The sequence below is a fragment of the Perca fluviatilis genome, chromosome 23, assembly GCF_010015445.1.
Source record: "Perca fluviatilis chromosome 23, GENO_Pfluv_1.0, whole genome shotgun sequence".
NCBI classification, from domain to species: domain Eukaryota; kingdom Metazoa; phylum Chordata; class Actinopteri; order Perciformes; family Percidae; genus Perca; species Perca fluviatilis.
This window is the reverse complement of record NC_053134.1, coordinates 21332994-21355145: the sequence shown is the minus strand read 5'-3', so window position 1 is coordinate 21355145 and position 22152 is coordinate 21332994. Positions and strand designations below refer to the sequence as shown.

The window sequence follows — 22152 nt, the reverse complement described above, 5'->3', positions numbered from 1 at the left end:
GTCGAGCCGTGCCCTTTCCAGCGTGCCACTCCCAAGTTCACCGCCAATAATATAAAACGTGTTTTGTCTTCGCCTCGCCCCTTTTTTTTTTGGCTTTGGATTCTCTCGCCCTCCTCTGTGCTTGACATTTTGACTGTGTGTGGGTGCCTTTGGTCCCTGTAGGGAGTCACGCTCTCAGGCTCTGCTGGGGCCCCAGATGCACACAACTGGAGTCCAGAGCCAAAGATTTGCCCTTTTTTTGTCCTGTGTTGTTTAGTGCGAGCCCTCTCGAACGCCTGCACGCTGAAAAGAAGCGGAGCCATTCTGGATTGTCTCCCTCTTCTGACATCCTAAATGTCGTCGTTCCGTCACTGTTTCTGGTTATTCGGCTTCATAGCCTTGAGGACATTGCTTTAAAAGACTTCAAAGAGGAAGACAACGATCCTTTTCAAATCCTCTAGCTGCCACAAATCAAGTTTTTCAGTGCTGGTCTTTGACCTTTTGACATTACTTTTATTTCCATTCTTTTTCCTTTTTTTTTTTTTTCCTTAACCCATCAAGAGTTATTCTCTTGAATTTCAGATTTTGATCGACCCACGGTCACTGAATTTTGGCACAGCACAAGGTATCGCTTGGAGCATGTTGTGGTTTAATGTGGCTTAATTTCAGCGGTTGATCTGCTGTTCAAACTATCATTGAACGAATACAAGAGCATGCGTAGTTGTCTTTGCCGAAACGTCATCGTAGACTTCAGGCTAATTTCAGGGATTCACTTATTTTCAGTCGTGTGTGTGTGTGTGTGTGTGTGTGTGTGTGTGTGTGTGTGTGTGTGTGTGTGTGTGTGTGTGTGTGTGTGTGTGTGTGTGTGTGTGTGTGTGTGTGTGTGTGTGTGTGTGTGTGTGTGTGTGTGTGTGTGTGTGTGTGTGTGTGTGTGTGTGAGATTTTTGTGCCCCGGGCCACTTGGATGTAATATCTAACACCGTATGTTCACAAAATGAGCCTTGCTAATGTCTGTCAGACAGCACTTCAGTCTTCAGAACTGAGCTGGTTGGAACAGCTGTGGACACCCAACATCTGTGCGTCTCAGTTAGTAGCTCGTGTGACGTCACGTGTTCAGTTCTTTGCTTTCTTAAGAGTTTTGCTCACCCCAAGGCAAACTCGTTGGAACCCCTTCCACATGGACGCAGATGTCAGCTCTCTTGATCTCGACAACAACAACCGTCCAAAAAACCAGAACAAGCTTATTGTTTTCCCGCTTCCCGTCCCGAACTTTCTGCTGAGTGCTGGTGTGGGAGCTTGGGCGAGTTCTCTGTTGGGACTAGTGGGAGGTAGGGGGGGGGGGTGAAAAGGAAGTGGAGGTAACCTCCCCCCCTCCACCTCACCTCCTCTATCCCATCTCATTCCATTTCATTGCACCCTGGTTGGGGAGTTCCTGATTGTGCTGCTGGCTTGGTGTGTGTGTGTGTGTGTGTGTGTGTGTGTGTGTGTGTGTGTGTGTGTGTGTGTGTGTGTGTGTGTGTGTGTGTGTGTGTGTGTGTGTGTGTGTGTGTGTGTGTGTGTGTGTTTTGTGTGTTTTGTGAGGCTAGGGTCCCGCCACAAGGATTGTTTGGGGGAAGCAGAGGGGTGGTCAGGGCTTAGCCAAGCGTAGCCACTTCATTAGTCAGGGCTCTCCTTTTGCACCTCCTCCTCCCATCCATCCTCCCCTCCCTGTCATTCCCTCGCTGCCTTTCCTTCCCCACTCACTCGTGGACCCACAGAGGCAGGAGCCGCTCTGGCTGGACAGCACTGAGCCTAGCGCAGGGTTTTGACTCCGCATTGGTGATGAGGATGTGCCTTTGAGGCTGACCGCAGTTGTTTGGCGCAGCTTCCTCGGCCAGTACCGTACCATTTTTTTTGTTCCGAGGTAAGTTGTCTTGTGTTGTCATCCTTCCTGTCACGTCCCGTCCTTGGCCCCGCTGACTTGCATCTTCTCTTCCCCTGAGCTGCAGTTTTGGTGTCGGATGACTGCACGCAGCACTCTGATTAGGCATGCCTTTTGATGAACAGCCGAGGATGCAATTTAAGTGGCTATTAAGGCATTTCTATGAGTATGCTAGTTTTCTTTTGCTTCTTATACCGTTTTCATCACTCTGTGCGTGATGACATCAGGTGGAAACACCATAGGGCTAGAAGTTTTGCAAACCCATGTTGGGTGTAATGTTGATTGGATGGTTTATGTGAGGGGATATTTGTGTGTCTGCGGAGCATGGGGGTGGGGGTGGGGGGGTGGTAGTGTTGGGAGACTATTGCCTCAGCTGTGTTGACCAAATTATCAGTGTTATTAGGATCTACGTGCTTGTGATTGCTTTCTCCCCCCACCAACTGCCTCCCTTTGTCAAACGCACACACCCTCTGGGACAGCAGAGCGTCGGGGGTAATCCTTCACATCCTGTGTGGGAAAGGGCAGAGAGGAGCACTCAGACTAACCTCATCACTTCCTCGTGAGAAAGTCTGATCCACTAAAACCCACTGCCTGTCCAGAAAAACAACAACATCCCGGCTGTTTTTTATTTTTTTATTTATTTTTTTAACCCGGAGGGCTGTTTGCATCATCCCGAGTGCTTGTTTGCAGCTTATATCCTGTTCAACTGTCCTCCTTTTTTAATGTTTCTCCATTACTACTTTATCACTACTCGGGGCATCATAGCTACGTGGTTTTCAACTTTCCCAGCTGATTCACCAGGACACCTTGCGACATCAGAATTTAATGTCTTGTAAATTGGATTTTTTTTCCTTTTTTTTTTTGTTTTTTGGCAGGAATCACGCTGACACTGTGTACTGTAGATGAAAGAGCCCCTTGTCTGAAATTAGTGTAAATACTGCATTTACTTGATGGGATAACCTTGAATGAAGCTTCAAAGTAATTGTGTGAAGCCCGTTAAGCTTGAATGTCATTCACAGGGTTTTTTGATGTCTTTCTCCTGTCCCAGGAGTCAGAGTAGGGCTGGGCAATATATTGATTATTATATCGTGACATGGGACTAGGTATCGTCTTAGATTTTGGATATCGTAATATTGTGATATGACGTAAGTGTTGTCTTTTGCTGGTTTTAAAGACTGCATTACAGTAAAGTGTTTTACTTTTCTGAACTTACCAGTTCTAGCTGTTCTATTATCTGCCTTTTCCCCACTTAGACATTATTGTCCATGTTACTGATGATTATTTAACTAAGTGTGAAGATATTTTGTTAAAGCACCAATTGTCAACCCTAGAATATCACCGCAATATCTATATCGAGGTATTTGGTCAAGAATATCGTGTTCTCTGATTTTTCTCCCTTTCGCCCAGCCCTAAGTCAGAGGGCTCCAGGGTAGGGCTGGACGATAAACCGCATATTATTAATAATAATAATAATAATCATAATAATCATAATAATCATAATAATCATCTCAATAATAATCTCTTACTGAATGCTGTATACTCAAACTCAGAATATCTGCTACAACCAATGATACCAAACCAGTCTGGTCAAAGTCCGCTCCAGAATTTAGGAGGATAATGTATAAGAACAATATTCTTTACTGTTCTCTAGTGAACGCTCTTTTAAAGGAATAGTTTGACATTTTTGGGATATGTCCTAATTCATTGGTACTGCTGAGAGTTAGAAGTGAAGATTGATACCACTCTTAGGTAAGGTACGGAGCTAGAACTAGATGTGATTAGCTAAGTTTAGCAGGGGTAAAGGCTAGCCTGGCTCTCTCCAAAATCTGTCTACCAGGCAGCCCCTCTAAAATGTACAAATTCACACATTGTCTAATTTGTTTTAGTCCGTACACAAACAGCACTCTAAATCAATGTGTGCTCTTGGAGGGAGTTGCGTGGTGGAACTGTTTCTTGACGGTCAACAGTTAATCCATCCGCTCAGCATTTCTGCTGGTTGTCTGGCAACTCCAAGGTGATGGCAAGACTCTAGTCGCTGCTTCCTGCTGTTCACCAAGAAGTAGTTAGTTGCAGTATGTCAATCGCCTGTTTTCTTTGCTTCTAGTCCTTTTTAGAATGAGCTAAGATAATCAAACTTCTCATTTAACTCTTGGAAAGAAAGCAAACGGGGATGTTTCTTAAAATGTCAAACAGTTTCTTTTAGAACTGTAATTAGCCCATAGTCGGACACCATTTGAACCTTCTTATTCCCACTCTTTTGAATTGCAATGTGAGATGAACAACAGACCTTCTGGATATGATCTCTTTTAACCCAAGTCTCTGTCTTATTTCTCCACAGAATGAAGAAGTGAACAATCTTGTGGTCACAGTCATGGCTGTCCAGGCTGGCATCCAGGTAGGCTCATCACCATCTAGATTGGATTAGAGGTACTTTGATTGGCCAGAGAAGACATGAAGTCTTTGAGTCCATTGTGGATAGTGGTACAGGTTAGAGATCAAGGAGTCAGAAACGTTCACATGGCTGGGTGTTGTTCAAGTCTCAACACATCAGTAGACGGGTTACAAATGTCTACCTTTCAGTAGAGCTGAACTTGACTTTGAGACCTCGTTATATAGTACCCTGTTTGGTCAATCAGTACCTTTTCTTAGTATCCAGGCAGTGAGTCACATCTGTTTGCCAAATTGGGGGAAAAAAGTTCTCAGACTGTGTAGTTATTCCGGTTAAATAAAGCGGTGCAGACATCTGTCTCCCACTCAACAACTGCGGCGAGCCCACCTGTGTTCCAGCATGCCATCTTGTTATTGTTATGCATGTCTGGCTTTCCACCGTTTGGACCCCGAGGAGTTTCTCCGCACGTTGTTTTTAGGGGGAGTGGGTGGAATGTGCAACACCTTTTTTAGCTTTTTTTTCCCCCCTCTTTTCACTCCCAGCAACGAAATGTCAGCCATCCCAAAAACCCCAAACAACAAACGTATCGCGTTACAGATTTGTCCCATGGCAGAATGTCGTCGTTGAGAAGGGCTTTTCTCTGTCATCTGGTTTGGAAAGCCCTGGCTCTCTCCCCATCCGTCTTGGACTGTGGATATTGCAAAATATGTATCCCAGTTCTACGCACATAACATGTGGCAGGAAATGTCTCAGACTGATGCTAATGTCTTGACGAGGCTAAGAGGAACCTCCCCAGAGTTGTTGATGATCTGTGGTCGGATGCTCTAGCTTCAAGTGCACCAACGGATGGTGTTAATTAGGTTTGTTTGTGCCAGGAGATTTTTTTTACATTGGTTTAAACTGTATGGTGCTTTATCTCTGTAGGCTGCCTTTACGTTTTCCCAAAATCATTGTCACTTTGTCTAGATTCTTTTGGGGGAGGGGGGGCATTTCAGCCTTTTTAATGGAAAGAGCCGATAGATATGAAAGGAGAGAGAGAGAGAGGGGGGATGACTGGCAGGAAATCGTCTCAGGTCGGACTCCAACCCTGGACCTTCTGCGTCGAGGTATACACCTCCATATATGTGCGCCTGCTCTACCCACTGATCCAACCCGGCCACATTGTGTCTAAAACATGGGTAAGAGTAGTTTACATGTAAATTAATCGCCCTTTTAAGGACAATTCCTGTTGTTGTTGTTTCTTTTTTTTAATAGTTTGAACTTGTTTTTACAGTGCATCTCATTCCCATTCAATTCCAAAGACCGCAGAAAACAACAGTGGGGATTTTCTAATTGGCAAAAAAGATCTAGACATTATAGACAGTCATTGTTTGAGGCCATAGTTAGTTAATTCATGTAGGTTTGTGGAGCACCCAAAATCCCACTTGCACTTCAAATAGAAGAAGAAATCGAGGATGGACGGTGGATAATATTGTGTGCCATGGGAGGCACCATGTGAGGGGTATTGATCCGTATCAGGCTGTGGTGATGCTGCAGAGAATGTAACACTGCAGCTACTTCCAAAGCTCACCTCAGAGCTTCACTGCCAATGTAGAGCAGCGCAGTCACACTCGATAACTGGTCACACTCGGACTGCTCTGTTCAGCCATGCTGAAAATCTATGCACTCGTGGAAGTATAAGTAGCATATGCGTACATTAATGCAACAGTAAAACACATTGTATATGATGTCTGCAGGTTTTCGGTCTCATGCCTGGGATATCTGACGAACCTCCAGAAATATTTAGTGATGGCTACAGATTGTTGCCGTGGGGTTAAAACATGGTCACTCCAAAGCAAAAAAATAAATAAAAAATCTTTTAGCTTGATAGTAGAGATGTTCCGATACCGATACCAGTATTGGTATCGGCTCCGATACTGCCTAAAACGCTGGTATCGGTATCGGGAAGTACTGGAGTTTATGCACCGATCCGATACCACGTAATGAAGCCCTAAAGAAAATCTACGTTAAAGTAGTTTTATTTATGTTCTTTTTCATTATAACTATAAAAGAAAGTTCTGGGGCATTCCTTGTTTGCGTTTGTTCATGTTTCACAAAGAGTTTAACCTGAGCCAGACCGACAACAAAGAAAGAAATCATATCACATCCATACAGAGATAGTAGTATACAGATGTTAAAACATAATGAAATATATGACACGCTGGTATCGGATCGGTACTCGGTATCGGCCGATACGCAAGTTCAGGTATCGGAATCGGTATCTGGAAGCAAAAAAGTGGTATCGGACCATCTCTACTTGATAGTGTTTCTGATTTTAGCTTTCTAAACCTAATCCTTCAATTTAAGTTCAAAAGTAGAAAGCAAAACACGGAAGTAACAACAAAGTTTATAGGGATACAATCTCTGAACCTATCGGCTATCGGTCTGATGACGATTTAGTTTCTAGGGAAAACAGCCAATATTTCTGCGATGCCTGTACTTTTTGTAGGTGTTTTAGGTCCAGACGCCTTTTCGGCCAATCTCTATGAATGGATATCTGCATAGGATTGCAGATAATAAATAAAAAAGATAACTATAACAGATGGTTTCCTAGATTGCATTTCGGCCAGTGTGTTCAATCTCTTTTTGCTCTCCACACGGTCTGTTTACCTGCATGCAACCAAAGCCTGCTCAAACGTTACTGGTCAATACTACTTGGGACTACAAAATAAAAATGGCAATTGCAACCCTTTCGATACCAATTTATGTTTTTTCCCCCGTGGGGCGACAGATTATCTGTTGACAGAGATTAATATAGATGCACATCAATGCAGAGCAGGGTTAGGGATATGTTGTCTCCTTGTAGCATCTTTATCAGGTAGCAAAAAGGAAACCCACACCAAATAGAATGCCCTCCGAGAGCTCCAAGTATTTGAAAAGGGCAGCATGACCTTGTTAGTTAAGCCTGCCCAAACCTATCAGCTGTTGGTTTAGTTATGATCCTGAAAGGTCAAAGGTCAACAACCAGGCCATGAAGTTTGGGAAGTCAAAAAAATGGGGGGGCGGGGGGGGCTAAAGTAATGGCAAAGCGCTTCAAATGTAAAGGAGTGGAATTTGTTCTGGAATCATTTACCGTGATCAAATCGTAACTTCTTGTTTAAGTTGGAGCTGAACATCTGACCAAGCTTAAAGTGAAAGTGGTTCACAGGCTTCACATACATGACTCATTGACATATGGCATGAAAAAAAAAATGTTTTATAATAATGTGAACAGATGCTACAGTCATGAGAACAGCTTATATAATGAGAAAGAATCTTTAAATAACCAGACCATAATCATGAGAGAAGACTATGATGGAAGAAGACCTTGCATGGCATGTGTGTCTATTTTCAATTTCAACAGTGGCTTGAAATGATAATTTTTTGAATATTTTGCTACATCCCACTTTTTTCATTGAGCTTCCTGTTATTGACTATTGTTTCAGGGGGTTTAGTGGTATAAGTGGCTCAGGTTAAGAGCATCAGATAAACTCCTAAAGCGTACCATGCCGGCCTCTCACTCCGTTGCATTTCATACCAGGATTACAGAGCCACATTCCAGCGCCTAATGAGGACAGAAGTGGTGAAAGAAACTGAGACTTTCTCTATACTCTGTGCAATGCAGATTTCAGTTTACAACACAAGGCTTCTTTAAGAGCTAAATACTCTCTATGGACCTGTATGCAGTTAGGTGACATGGTGCGAGGCTGGATTATCTCACGGTCGTCTTTTACGTAACTACTACGTTACACTACGCTGCCTTATTTTCTAATTAGCCAGATGCCAAGAAAGGCACATGTGTTGTTGTGAAATTCTGCAGGCAGTTTGCCCTTCTGAACTGTTATGTAATGTGTGTGCGCACCAAGTGTCTGTCTGTCGGTCTGTCTGTCTGTCTGTGTATGTGTGTCGGCTCATCCCTTTTTAAAGTGGGGTAAACTTTTCAGTTTCAAACATCAGGCGTTTTTGCGACTTTCTCCCCCTTTTTTATGTGCGCGTTTCCCCAGTCTTACATCTTTGTTACGACCCCCTTTTGGGGTCAGAGGTCACCCTGATGGGGAGAAGAGTGGAACTAACAAAAAACAAACATTCCTAAAGCAATGACGTCCCGTTGGTGTTTATTCTAAACATTTGTTTGCATGTCCTTAATCCTAACACAGAGCTAACGACAGGGCCCTGAGGGCTAAATGTCTCACCAGACAACCCAAATTACACTTTGAGTTGATTAAATTAGGTATGAGTCAAAGTTGCCTGAAGTAGAATGTTAAAAGGGACAGAAAGTTTAATTAACTTGTCACGAAGAGTTCTACTCAGCCTATGAAAACCGTTGTATAATGTCTTCGGTGGTTCTGGAGGGATCTTTATAAAGTTAAAATAACCCTGATGATGTCATCAGAGTTCCCTCGGCTTGGGCCTGAGTTATAAGCTGGAGGTGTAGGGTTTGAAAGAAGTTGGCATTTAAGGTGCGGGGGGGTTAATAAAACATTCTGTTGAGTTGCATCATGGGAATTGCAGGATCAAGTGTTTTTGGATTTTGACCCATACTAGGGACTAAATGTCAGCATATCTCGATCTCTGCGGCTTTGATTTTTTTTTTTTTGTAAATTTTTATTTTCACACATTTTCTATACAATTGTACATAGCACAACAGTGCTGCCATGTACATAAATACACAAATATACAAATATACCTGCAGCTTTGATATTGACCATTCTTTTTATTTTTTATTTTTTCAATCTGGCGCTTGAGAAGCCCCCGATTTAATGGAAGTGCAATACTAAATCACTGGAGTAACCCCTTGGGGTCAAAAGGTGTTCACAGTTTGCAGTTATCTATATTAAAAATTGAGTTTGCCTTTCTTCTTTTAGACATGTTTAGGTAAAAAATTGAAACCGTCCTAATGAATTTAGACTCCTAATTTGTCAATCCTTTCTACTTAGCATTGTGAGATTTAAACCTGTTGTTGCATCCCCAGTAGGGCCGCGCAATTTTATCAAAATCGCAATATTGACTAATATTGACATATGCGTCAAACCATTCTGAATTAAGTACTCTGGTGCTGCAGAGACATCCCGGCCTACAAATTGTATCCTACAAAGTAAATCGCACTATAATCGGTTTTATTTATTTATATATTTTTCAATGAGAATGATACAAAAATGATTATTACTTCCAATATCGTGAATCATATTGCAATATCAGTCAAAAATAATCGCAATTATATATTTTTCTCATATCGTGCAGCCCTTATCCCCAGTTCCTTTTTTATTTTTTTTATTTTTTATTTTTTTTTCCTTTACATAGTCCCAGTAAGTAAAGAGATTATGGACATTCAGTATCTGCTTGATCCAATGCTTTGTTATATAGCTATATCACAATGCACATGCACAAACACAGTCTCCTCAGCAGTGTTGTCGGGGCGGCTCCGAGCATCAGCAGTGCATTACTGTATAACGGGCCTCTCGGTCGGCGTTGTCTGGCCAGAAGGCTTCCTGTTTGTAGGCAGAACGAACGCCATGAATTCAAGGCCCCAACAGGACTGGGCCTTGTTTTAAGCACAATAACCCATTCACTACAGTGGATGCAATGTCTCATTATTGCTTGATATGATATGTGATGGAGCGAAAGATTAGAGGCTGTATCTTAAACAGATGTCAACAAAGTGGACAGGGAGATTTCAAACAGAATTTGATGAACAGTATGTAATGTCTGCACACGTCTGTCGTCGTAGTACACAGCTGCTGCTGCTGCTGGTTTCTGGATTGCGCTTCCTGTTGCCTGCAGACAATTTAAGAAGTTGAAATAAAAGAACAACATTTTTTCTCGATTAGTTGTTTGGTCTATAAAATGTCAGAAAATTTTGAAAAATGACAGTTTCCTAAAGCCCAAGAGGGCGTCCTCAAATATCTTGTTTTATCCACAACTCAAAGATATTCAGTTTACTGTCACAGAGGAGAGAAGAAAATGGAACAATATTCACATTTAACAAGCTGGTATCAGAGAATTTTTACTTTTTTATTTTTTTTATATTTTTTTTTATCATAAGAAATTACTCAAACGGATTATCAAAGTAGTTGGCGATTTATTTAATAGTTGACAACTAATTAACGAATCGATTCATCTTTGCAGCTCTAGTTTTGTCTCCATATTTTTCTAAAAAAAAAGTATGTCTAGCTTAATGACAATTTCCTCAGTGTATGTGGTGGCTGTGAAACGAAGAACACTGAGGCTACACAGGATTCCTTGAGACAAGGGATCGGAAGGGAGGGGTGTGAGAGTAGAGATGGATACGATGAGACATCAGTGATCAAGTGGCTGGCTCCAGGCACTGAGCCCCGGACTGTGAACCAGTGCTAGACACCCATTTAAGCAGTCAAGTGCGACAGCATTCAATTGTCTCCGTTTTTCCTTTTTGGATTTGCAACAAAGGAAAGAAAATAAAAATAATGACTGAGGTTGTCTTTCAGTGGACAATGAAATGCGTTAAAAAAATAATGGGGTTGGGTGCTTGGAAATTAAGCTTGGGTTTCGGTTTTTACTCCGATTAAACCACAGTGGTTACCAGGCCCAGTGGCAGTGTGGAATGACGGCATCCCTAACACGTCCTCTCTGCATGGATGGGCCACTAAAATTCCTCTGATGTTCACACAGAGCACGGCTGGATGGTAACTAGAGTATGATAATGTGTTGGCTTGCAGAGACTGTTGGCTGTGGAGAAGCTTCTAACCTATATTCAGGGTTAAAAAGCCTTGATGAAGATCTTGCAAGATTGGGCCGGATGCCATTTATTTTTATTTTTTTTCTAGAACACATTGATTTTCATCGCATGTGTAAACGGTTGCTTCATCTTCCTTCTCCAGGTTTGGTTTGGCGAGAAGTTTGACGCCCCGCTGCTGAGCCCCAGGAGCCCTCGCAGCCCGTTAGCACAGCGCCACGGCCCCGGCCTCGCCGACGTCTTCCAGTATGACCAGTGGCTGGCCGTGCGACATGAAGCCACCCTGGTGCCCATGCAGGAGGATCTGGCCATCTGGCTCAGCGGCATGCTGGGTAAGGGCTGCGTTTCAGCTAAGAAGTAGGGCTGCACGATATAAGGAAAATATGTGATATGCGCAGCCTTTTGCGATGTATTTATTACGCCAGTTCATATCGCTATGATGATTTAAATAAAAAAAAAAAAAAGAAAGAAAGGAAAAAAAATATATTGTGCAGCCCTAAAGTACTGCTTTTTAGAGGTTTTGCCATGTCTTTTTGCCCCCCTCTGACTGTCTGGTATCATGTTGTTTTCTCTCTTTTAGAGTAAACGGATGTTAATGTTTTTCTCTGTCTGATGTATTTTACTGTAGTGTAGTTGTATGGAGAGTAGATGTGTCCAAACTTGTGCATATATGAATCAACACTGCAGTTGCATGCTAACAGTTTTCCCCCCTCGAGGCTAGGAAAATACTGAAGCACAATTGATGCGGGTCTCCCATGTAATTGGATTTGGATGCTGCAGACACAGAAACAGAGTGGAACAAAATCCCTAATTTCATCCTCTGCTATTATACGGACATCTATTGTCCCCTTTTATAATACAATAGAGCAGTGGGGAAACTGAAACTGACTGGGAAGTGACTCCATTCTTTTTTTCTTTTTTTTTTCTTTCAAAGAAGCCGGCCGTTTTTCTCATGAGGAATGTGGGCAGGTACGAAACGCTCAACATGAGTTATAGGTACCGTGACCGTGACGACCTGTATCCCACATTTGTAAACCGTTGGACAGATCCCGAGGGGGCCGGATGCTACAGCAACAGGTGGCGTGCAGCGGATAAGGTTTCAAGCCTCGGGGCTCGGCTGTCGTCGTGCAAAAATTCAACTTTTGTGGAGCAGTCTTTTGTCACTTAGTGTTGTGACTATTTTGGATTTTGTTCCCAATGTGAATTCAGTTCCCATGGCCTTTTTTGTTGAGTTTACTAGGGCGGTGATTTACAATAAGGGGTCGTGGGAGCGCCATAAGTTCTTGAGCAGTTTGTAGGGAAGTCCTCTGAAAAGCAACCGTTAATGTGCAGTCTTTTTGTCCAACAAAAGACAATGAAGAAGAACAAAACTCCTTTTTATAGAGCGAAAAAAGAATTTTGTTAGTTCGTACTAGAGATTAGGACTGGTTACCGAAATCAATACTTTTTAGGCACCGACCGAATTGCCTCCTTAGTATAGAGGCATCGAAAAATGCCTCATTATTCAATACCAAACTTCAGTACCTAAGGACTAAATCTCATCAGCGTCAGTGAGCCAATCAGCATGCAGCATGCTTCTACCAAGATCTAATAATGTCTGTGATTGGGTGTCCAACATTACACGTCGTAGAAGCAGGCAGGAAAAACTCTACGTTACACAGAGAGACGGGGCTCACGTAGTAGGAGCTGTGAACAAATAAAAAGTTAAAATGGATTTTATAACATTGGTATCGAAAAAAGTATCGTTCAGGAACCGGTATCGAAGTCCCAGTATTAGTATATATATCTAAAAAAACGCCCTACTAGAGATGTGGTTTGGACCCACATTACACAAAATTATGTAAATGGGACAAGTCTCCGCTTTATAAAGTGCTTTTGCAGATGAAAAAAGTAGCATCATTTGGATTGTGCTGTACATTTCATTCTGTGTCTTTTTCACTTTTCCAGGCGAGGAGGTCAGAGCCGAGTTTTTCATGGACGAGCTGAATAACGGCGTGAAGCTCTGCCAGCTCATCGGCGTGCTGCAGACGAAGATCGCCCAGAGCTGCCCCTCCGCACTCTGCAAGGTGAGTCAGACAGCGCCGGTGAAAATAGCCGGGACCATGGTCCAAAGGGCAGCTCTTATGCTCACACATGGGGGGGGGGGAAGCAGAGCAGGTCACACAGTATGGACACATTTCTGACTCCATTCATTTCGGAGTTCAGTTAGCACATATGACATTCCTGTTGTGTCAATCGGAATGTCTCATGATCATTGTGCTCTGGTTTTATCCCCCATGTGTGCACTAGAGCTGGGCAGTGTATGGATATTATATCGATATCGTGATATGAGACTAGATATCCTCTTAGATTTTGGATATTGTTAATGGCTTAAGTGTTTTTTCTTTTTTTTTTTTCTCTTTCTCCTGGTTTTAAAGGCTGCATTACAGTAAAGTGATGTCATTTTCTGAACCTACCAGACTGTTCTAGCTGTTCTATTATTGGCCTTTACCCACTTAGTCATTAAATCCACATTCCTGATCATCATTTATCTAAAATCTAATTGTGAATTTATATTGTTAAAGCACCAATTGTCAACCCCACAATATCGATATCGAGGTATTTGGTCAAAAATATGGTGATTTGGTTCATAACGCAGTCTTATGTTCTCACATTTGTTTTAAATCCCTTCACTTTAACTGCATATGTCCACACAGAGTTTGATGATAATGATTTTATGGATTTTTTTTTTTTTTTTTTTCTCTTTCACCCGACAGCTGTTCCCCACCAGGAAGATTGCATGTAAGCGCGACGCCTCTCCGGGTTCCTTCTTCGCTCGAGACAACACCGCCAACTTCCTGGCCTGGTGTCGCCACGCCGGCGTGGAGGAGACCTACCTGTTTGAGTCCGAAGGCCTCGGTAAGAGCGGCAGCTGACGTCACAGAAACTATACACTGCTTCCATCTGTTCTGGCGCCAGTGCATCCTTTCTGTCGGTATTTGTTTTATCGCTGTAGATGCACACTGCCAATCTTATGATGGAAAAAAAGTGAAGCAGATGTGGAATCCATAACATCAAGTTGTGGCATAATACTAGTCCAATGAAAAATGGCCATAGATGGAATAAAAAATAAAAAATAAAAAAAAAATCTATATTTGTACTCACGCTGGGATCGGCTCCAGCGACCCCCGCAAAGAAGAAGTGGTTACAGATAATGGCCGGATGGAATCTATATTTACAGGAGAAAAAAAGCCAAATTAGCCTGCCATTTCTTTTTCCAAATTAACTTCTTTCTATTTAAAGTCTTCTGTTGCTCTCCCCCTTTCTTTCCTTCGTGTACAGCAGCTTTAGCTCTGTTACAATCCATCTAAAATGTGAACCGGTGTCTGAGTAAATGTGACCTTTTTTTTTTTCTTTTTTCTTTTTTAAACAACATTGTTTTAGGCCAGTATCACCCGGCAACCCTTTCCTGGTTCTATATATGAATCTCGGTTGTTGGAAGAACCCACGGTAACTTAATAAAGTGCTACCTTCAGCTGCTCTGGCAAAGATTGAGACGGTTTGTCACAACCCTAACCTCTTGAATAACCAGATAAAAATGTCAAAGTCCAAGGTTTGTTTGTCCAAGCGAGCAGAAGGAAGCAGACATTTTTCAACCTTAACCGACTGGTAAATCTTTTATTCCCGGGGATCGAAGGCCAAATGTTGAAATGACTTTGTCACACCAGCGAAGTCATACTTTTGAATTTGAAAACTTTGGGAAATGGTATCGTGATGAGTTTCCCTGCATGTGCTTGGCCTGTCTACCTACTGGAAAGAAAAGACTCCCCGAATTTTTCCTCTTACTCTCTCTTTAGCGAGCATTGGTTGAGTCCAAGCCAGTTTTAAAATCAGGCCAAAAGGGACGTTTAGACCAAGTAAGAAAAATGCACCAGAGTCCTGAGCAAGAAGACCATACAAATCCTCAAGGAGTTCTTTTAACCCTCGAAGGTCTAGCATTTTTACATATCTTCTTGAATTCTCCTTTTTAAAGTGTATTTGCATATATCTGATCCCAATGTGTTTCATATCAAAATGTTCAGACCAAACTCAGCTTTCTGCGGAGTGACGCCCAAAATGGTTCCAGAGCAACGTGTAAAGAGATAATTTGGCCCTAAAGTGGAAATATTTCTCGACTTGCTTGTGAAAACATACCTATGCTTAATTGTTTTGGTGCTTGAAGAGATTACAGAAGTCTCAGGTTCACAAAAGTAGCCAAATAATGATTTAAAATAGTAACTAAATGTCTAAAAGGACATTTTGTAATATCACTTTTTGAGTAGGAGTGTGGTCAAACATCTCTTGGACTCGCCGGTGCGTCTTTTGTCCTCCAAGGGTTAAATATTTACTAGGATGTATGTCTCTCTGCGGGTTGGTCCTGGATCTTCTTTTGAATAAGAACACCAGCTAACAGGAAAATGGTTAACGCCACACTGTTCTGCTAATGTTGGCCTTTTATAGAGGATGATTAACAGTGTAAAACAAGATGAGACTGCGGCTGTAAGCTCCTAATAACTTTGCGGAGCTCAGTTTTAAGCCTTGCTTCTTAATGGTTTAATAGGATCTGTTGTGGAGAGCAATTGCCCTGAGTACTCTGTATGGGGGATCACTTCATTACAAGTAATGGCTCTCAGATAAAAGGGATTGGAGCGATTTTAGAAGGAAAGCCGTACACCCGCTGTGACTCTCTTAACTCTTCAATTTATATTCTTGTTTAATGAATACCCGTGTGTGACTTTAAAGCTGTGCCCTCCACACCCAGAGCCCTGTTCTCTTCTTCATGAATCATCCGACCGTCCCTCAGGGAATAACTATCTTTATCGTATGTGTGCTCATAGTGTCGTGTTTTGGAAAGTTACACGTGAACCTGGTGGACCTCCTCCCTTTTATTTGCCATGCCGTTGTGTTCTCCTTAAAGAAAGCTGCTTCTCCACATTATTGACCTGTTTAAGTCTTGTGTTTTCCGCCTCAGTGCTGCACAAGGAGCCTCGGCAAGTTTGTCTCTGTCTCCTGGAGATCGGCCGCATCGTCTCCAAGTAAGTCTTTAAACGCAAAACAATGAAGAGGAAACTTCAAATGGTTTAAACCCCCCCCCCCCAAAAAAAAGGAACTGTTCAAGATTGGTTAAACGTTTCAGGGCCGAAGGTGCAGATGTAAAGTGTGCTGTGCGTTCCTCAGGTACGGCGTGGAGCCTCCTGTGCTGGTGAAGCTGGAGAAGGAGATCGAGTTGGAGGAGACTCTGTTGATGACGGAGGAGCCGCGGCCAGCCGTCAAAACCTTCAGCGTGTGCTGCCAGCACGGCGGCCTCTACCAGCCGGGGGTGAGTTCTGACTCCCAGCTCTCCGCTAGCAGACCAAACCAGAAATCCATTCTTCTTTGCCGCTCTAAAAACAGTTTACAAAAAATAAATAAAAGAGTAGAAAAAGACCTTTTTAATTTACTGGTATCAGATCAGTACTCCGTATCAGCTGATACACAAGTTCAGGGATCTCTAGTTAAGCTGCTCCTTTTTTTTAAATTTTTTTTTGGCTCTCTGCTGGACAGTGCTCACAAAGAAGAGCTACGTGTCACGTGCCGCTGTTATCGATGGGACACACAGCTGACAACCTCGCAGGTGGAGATGGGCTCAGACGTACGCGCCGCAAGCCGCTGTGGACTCGTCCACGACAGTTCACGGGAACGTCGTGGCTGCTCGATCGGAACAAGTCCACAGCTGTCCACGGAAAGTGGAAAGCATGTCTCCCGGACGGGTGAACTGGGAGTGTTATTGGTCGGTTAATTAGGGTAGGCTATCGGCAATCTCCCGCACCCCCTTGCGGTACTCCCAAGGTACCCCTAGGGGTACGCGTATACCCCCATTTGAGAGCCACCGGTCTAGGATGATGGCGGTCACTGCTGGCCGCTCACAAACGAGCAGAAAGGGAGCTGCTGTTTGCTCAAACAATCCATTTGCACGCAGCAAAGCGTTGGAAGGCCTACAGCTGATCACGTCAGCGTCACATAGGTGGTCCATGTGCGACCCAGTTGAGGCGGCTTCGTCGGCGCCCCCCGCGGGGCATGACGCATCCGAGCTGACCACGTGACGCTCTGTCGGCGCCCGGTGAGTCACTCCACACGGTCACACGTGCACACAGAGATGAGCTGGCTGTGGATGTCCCAGTGGAGATACTCCATCTCTCTCCCAGCGATGAGGCTCCTCCATCGGCACTAAATCCCATCTGAGGGATGCTGTGATTGAACCGTGAACGCCATCCGTGTTCGCTGGGTTTATTTCCCACGTCCGGTCCCGCGGGTAAAATGAGGCTCCGACACTCTCTGGGTATGGGGGTTTTATTCCCGGAGGAGACAGCTGGACTAAAAATAACCGCACTCATTGAAGTGGAAGACAGTTGGGATAAAAGCACATTTGTTCCCAAATGCATTTTTCCTTTCCATGTTCAAATAAGCAAGTCGTTAAGCTGCAGCTTGTAGCAAATGCTGTCAGTTATTTTAGGCCAGTGTGTCTTCATCCCCTCGTGTCTTGTTGCGTCTCATTTTGAGATTTTAAATACTTTTATTAACTTTTTATTTTTTTTATTTCAACAAGACATGCTTTGTTTCACTGGGTGTGATTTGCATTATTGCTCACTTACGCAGCAGCAAAAAGCGGAGGTCTTTTTCAAATATATTGCTTTGTTTTCCAGCCATCTGAGGTGACACGGAGTAATCCTCTAACTGTAAACGTTTGGTTCTGATAGAACTGTATGGAATGTTTACAAAGAGTCCAATATTTCTGCCAATAAGATCTCCAATACGGGCGCCTTATGATCCTCTATTTGTCCCTCGTAGGAGCACGGCATGGACGACCCACCCTGCAACTGTGCCAACAGAGTCTCCATTGAGTACCTGTCTGAGGGACGCTACAGACTGGGAGACAAGACCCTCTTTATTCGGGTGAGTGCTCTGAACAGACAGACACACACACACACACACACACACACACACACACACACACACACACACACACACACACACTCAGACTCTGCAGTGGTAGCAGACTCCTGTGTTGGCTCACTTCACGTCAGTAATACAGACAATCCAGTCAGTCATTTGGTTGTCCCATTCAGAAGCTTTTAAAATACGTGTGTGTGTGTGTGTGTGTGTGTGTGTGTGTGTGTGTTGTGTGTGTGTGTGTGTGTGTGTGTGTGTGTGTGTGTGTGTGTGTGTGTGTGTGTGTGTGTGTGTGTGTGTGTGTGTGTGTGTGTGTGTGTGTGTGTGTGTGTGTGTGTGTGTGTGTGTGTGGAGATTTAGAGCACACAGGACTACACTACATCACTGAGGCTGTGACTCTTGTAAGCTCGTTACCCAGTAGTAGCGGCGATCACCTGATAATTACTGTGCGGTCTGTGGTGCCAGGTCTCGGGACAGACGAGCTCATTTAAAGATCTGCAGCAGGAAGGAATATGTCACGGTTGCTTTTTGACTGGCTACTAAGATTTTTTAATTTTAAAGAAATGTTTATCTTTTAAACATTTAAACCTAAACCTATATATTTTTTTTTTAATATAAAAAATCCTCTTTCTTGAGGAGAAAATCAATGTAACGACTGATTGGTTGCCCTCCACAGATGCTTCACGGGAAACACGTGATGGTGCGCGTCGGCGGCGGCTGGGACACGCTGCGCGGTTTCCTGCTGAAGTACGACCCTCTGCGAGTGCTGCAGTTCACCACTCTGGAGCAGAAGATCCTGGCCTTTCAGAAAGGCCCCCCCGGCCTGGGAGGTCACCGGAGCAACGCGGCTCCACCCCCTCCTCCTGACATGGACCCCCTCGCCGCCGTCAACCAGCTCATCTCCTCGTCGTCCTCCTCCTCTTCCTCCTCCACGTCGTCGTCGTCGTGTTCCTCTGCGACCGCCGCGGGTCAGGCGTGCCGGTCCTACACCGCCTCCCCGGCCTGCACGCCCACGCTGCCCAGGAAAGGTGCTGCCGCCGTGGCGCCCAGGAAGAACCTGCAGGGGGCGCCTCCTTCCCCCAGGAAGCCCACCCAGCTGCCCCTGCCCACCACCGCCACCCCCCCCACCACCACCAAAGGTTCCTCGTCTCTGCCCTCCACGCCTGTGGGAGGGTCCTCCAAACCGTCTCCCGGCCCGGGGTGTCGCAGAGCTCTGACTCCGTCCTCGGCTCCGCCACGTGCCCCCGCGGCGCCTCGCCCCGCCTCCAAACTGAAGCTGCGACCGTCCCCGCGGGGGGGCGCGGCCCCTCAGCCCAGGAGCCCCGTCTGCCCCGAGCCGTCTTCCAAATGCCCCAAACCCTCCAGCCCCTGCGCCGCCTCCGTGCCTCGCCCCGCCACCGCACCGGCACGAGCCCCCGCCTCGAAGGACGCCCGGCCCCCGTCCGGCGCCAGCCAGCGCGCTCGCCTACGCGCAAGCGCCGTCCCGGCTCCCCGGCCTCGCGCCTCCGTCTAGAGGCCGCCAGGCGGGTGCGGACGGCCGCGGACCGCAGCGACCCCGACTGGCCAAACCCGGGCCCGGACCCCCGCCCCCAGCTCACGGACAGCCTCCCCGCTGCCCAAACCTACCGGCTCCCTGCCGAAGAGCAAAGAGGCGACAGCCAAAGCCAAGGGCCCGGCCCCGACCAAGGTGGCCGCCGCCCCTCCACGCGGCACTGCCGCCGCCCCCGGGCGGGTCCCCGGGGGCAACGCAGGCCCTCCCCGTCAGCAAAGCCAATCAGAAAACACCAGCCACAGCACAGAGGGCAGGGCGAAAGCAAGCCGCCCCCCACCACCACCACCACCACCACCCCCCCCATCAACAAGAAGGCCACTCTGAAAGCTGAAGCCACCCCGGGACTCGCCCTGGCCCCGCAGAAAACCAGCCCCAACGTCAGAGCGGGGAAGACGGAGCCCAGCGCCAGGAAGAAGACCCCAGGGACCAAGGGCCACGGTGAGGACGCTTATTTTGAAATGAACAGCAGGCGGAGGCCTAAGACGTAAGGGGGGGGGCAGGCGGGCGGTTCCCCACCGCCAGCGGGCCGGTCACACACACCGCTTCTTCTCACCAAGTAGACTCTTCCTGTCACTAACCCTCGTCAAAGAGCTTCTCGTTGTATTTCTGTTGGTTTTTGAATGTTATTTAATAGCCTTTTTATTTTTAATTATTAATTTTTTTTAAATCCAAACGGTCAAAGATGTCATGCTTTGTATGTCTTTTGTCTTTGTGGTGATTTCATGGTCTGTTCGGAGCGCTCGGCTAACCCGGTTAACACTAAAACTTGCACAGTGTTTACATTTTCACTTCCGTTACATGTACAGCCGTTGAACAAATGAGTTGGGACTTTTAAAGAACAAAGGATATCATGTGGGTATTTTTAGTTTTTGTTTTTATTTTTATTTATTTATTTTTTTTTTTGAAAAAACCATGTTCAAAAGCTAATGCTAACGTCAAAGCTTTTTTAATAGCCCAACAGAAGATCACAGAATACAGCCATGATTTTTAGTTAAAGGCACTTAGGTGAACATTTGAAGGAAACAGATGTGTGTTTTTTTTTCTTCTCCATGGGTCCTGTTCTCTCCAACAGGCTACCAAAGAACAACTGGAACTCAAATCATGTTTGGTTTTTTTTTCCATGATTTTTTTTCTTCTTCTTCTCCCCAGTGAGAACATACTGGTGGATAGTGGGACGTTGTTCTTATGTCTGATGTTTGTATCAATGATATCTAGGTGTGGGGGGGGTTTATTGTGTACGCCTGACAAGGCGTCATCAAGGAACGGACCTTCCTGTCATGTGCCTTCATCAGAAATGTTTCTGAGCGGCATTAGAATGTATTAGATGACCGGGGGGGGGGGGTGTTTAAATTGTTTTTACTGATGAAAATTGCACAGTGTGTACGAGCACCCATGACTTAGGTTTTCTCAGAGAAACGCCCAAGTCGCAGATGAACTACTGATCTTTTTAACTCTCTAAAACCCCTTCTTAGAGCATCTACTTAGACGTGTGTGTGTGTGTGTGTGTGTGTGTGTGTGTGTGTGTGTGTGTGTGTGTGTGTGTGTGTGTGTGTGTGTGTGTGTGTGTGTGTGTGTGTGTGTGTGTGTGTGTGTGTGTGTGTGTGTGTAAAAACAGTCTAGTTTTTTATGTGGTGTCTGTGTGACTACAAACTATATATAGATAGATATATATATATTATCAGTGAGGCTTTTTCTCGTTTTGGGCACTTTACAGAAACCGCTGTGTTTGTCAGAATTTGAATGTCTAATGTGTGCGTTGTGTCTCTTCTCCAGCTACCTTTTGTTGTCTTTTTGATTAATAAATGGACACGTGTTTTAAAAGATCATCTTGGTTTTGTCTTATTTAACATAAGCAACGTTATGCTGTTGCTCCAAATGTTTCTGGGGATTTGTTTCCCCTCTAAAGCCTTTTAAACTCTCTTAGCCTGGATACCAAAACAAAGCCCTCCCCCCCACCTCCCCCCTCAGAGTATTAAGACTGGAAAGAACTGTTATAAAGCAACACCGGGAATCTGTATTCATGCCTCACGTTATTCACTTCAGATGAATTAGTAATGATTAGAACTAGGGCTGGGCGATATGGAGAAAACCAGAATCACAATATTCTTGCCCAAGTACCTTGATGTGAATAATGCAAAAATATTGTAGGGTTGACAATTGCTGCTTTAACAAAATATCTTCACAATGAGAGTTTAGATAAAATCATCAGTAATGTGGATATAATGACTAAGTGGGTAAAGGCAAATAATGGAACAGCTAGAACAGTCTGGTAAGTTCAGAAAATGCAGGAAAAGATTAAACTTCAGCCATTTACAATATTACGATATCCAAAATCTAAGACAATATCTAGTCTCATATCACGATATTTTGGTATATCGCCCAGCCCTACTCCCACCCCACACCCATAAAAAAAAGAGCGATTTAAAAGGATATATTTTAACAAAGTGACACTACAATAGAAACAAAGAAAACCCAAATTAAAAAACACAGGCCCTCATACGGTCAATGCCGACATCATGACATCGGTGAATGCAAACTGTTGAAACTCGTTTTAATGTACTATCAGGAATGCAAATCTGACATAAATTAACCAAATATGACATTTTTCACCAGCCTCAATATGAGGATTTTAG

General features: G+C 44.5%; 1 protein-coding gene across 2 annotated transcripts in view; it reads left to right on the top strand.

The window, feature by feature from the left end:
• gas2l3 (growth arrest-specific 2 like 3) overlaps positions 1 to 19609 on the top strand; it is a 29572-nt gene extending 9963 nt beyond the window's left edge. The window contains exons 1-9 of one of the 2 annotated variants that reach the window (XM_039792073.1): positions 1673 to 1882; positions 4239 to 4295; positions 11165 to 11351; positions 12967 to 13085; positions 13776 to 13917; positions 16010 to 16073; positions 16216 to 16357; positions 17866 to 17970; positions 18644 to 19609. In XM_039792073.1, coding sequence (XP_039648007.1) covers positions 4272 to 4295; positions 11165 to 11351; positions 12967 to 13085; positions 13776 to 13917; positions 16010 to 16073; positions 16216 to 16357; positions 17866 to 17970; positions 18644 to 19480 — 1620 coding nt within the window. In that variant the 5' untranslated portion in view covers positions 1673 to 1882; positions 4239 to 4271 and the 3' untranslated portion in view covers positions 19481 to 19609. Of the gene's footprint in view, positions 1 to 1672; positions 1883 to 4238; positions 4296 to 11164; positions 11352 to 12966; positions 13086 to 13775; positions 13918 to 16009; positions 16074 to 16215; positions 16358 to 17865; positions 17971 to 18643 lie in introns of those variants that run through there. The other variant, XM_039792072.1, reaches the window with a different exon arrangement.
• Positions 19610 to 22152: the final 2543 nt, after the last annotated feature.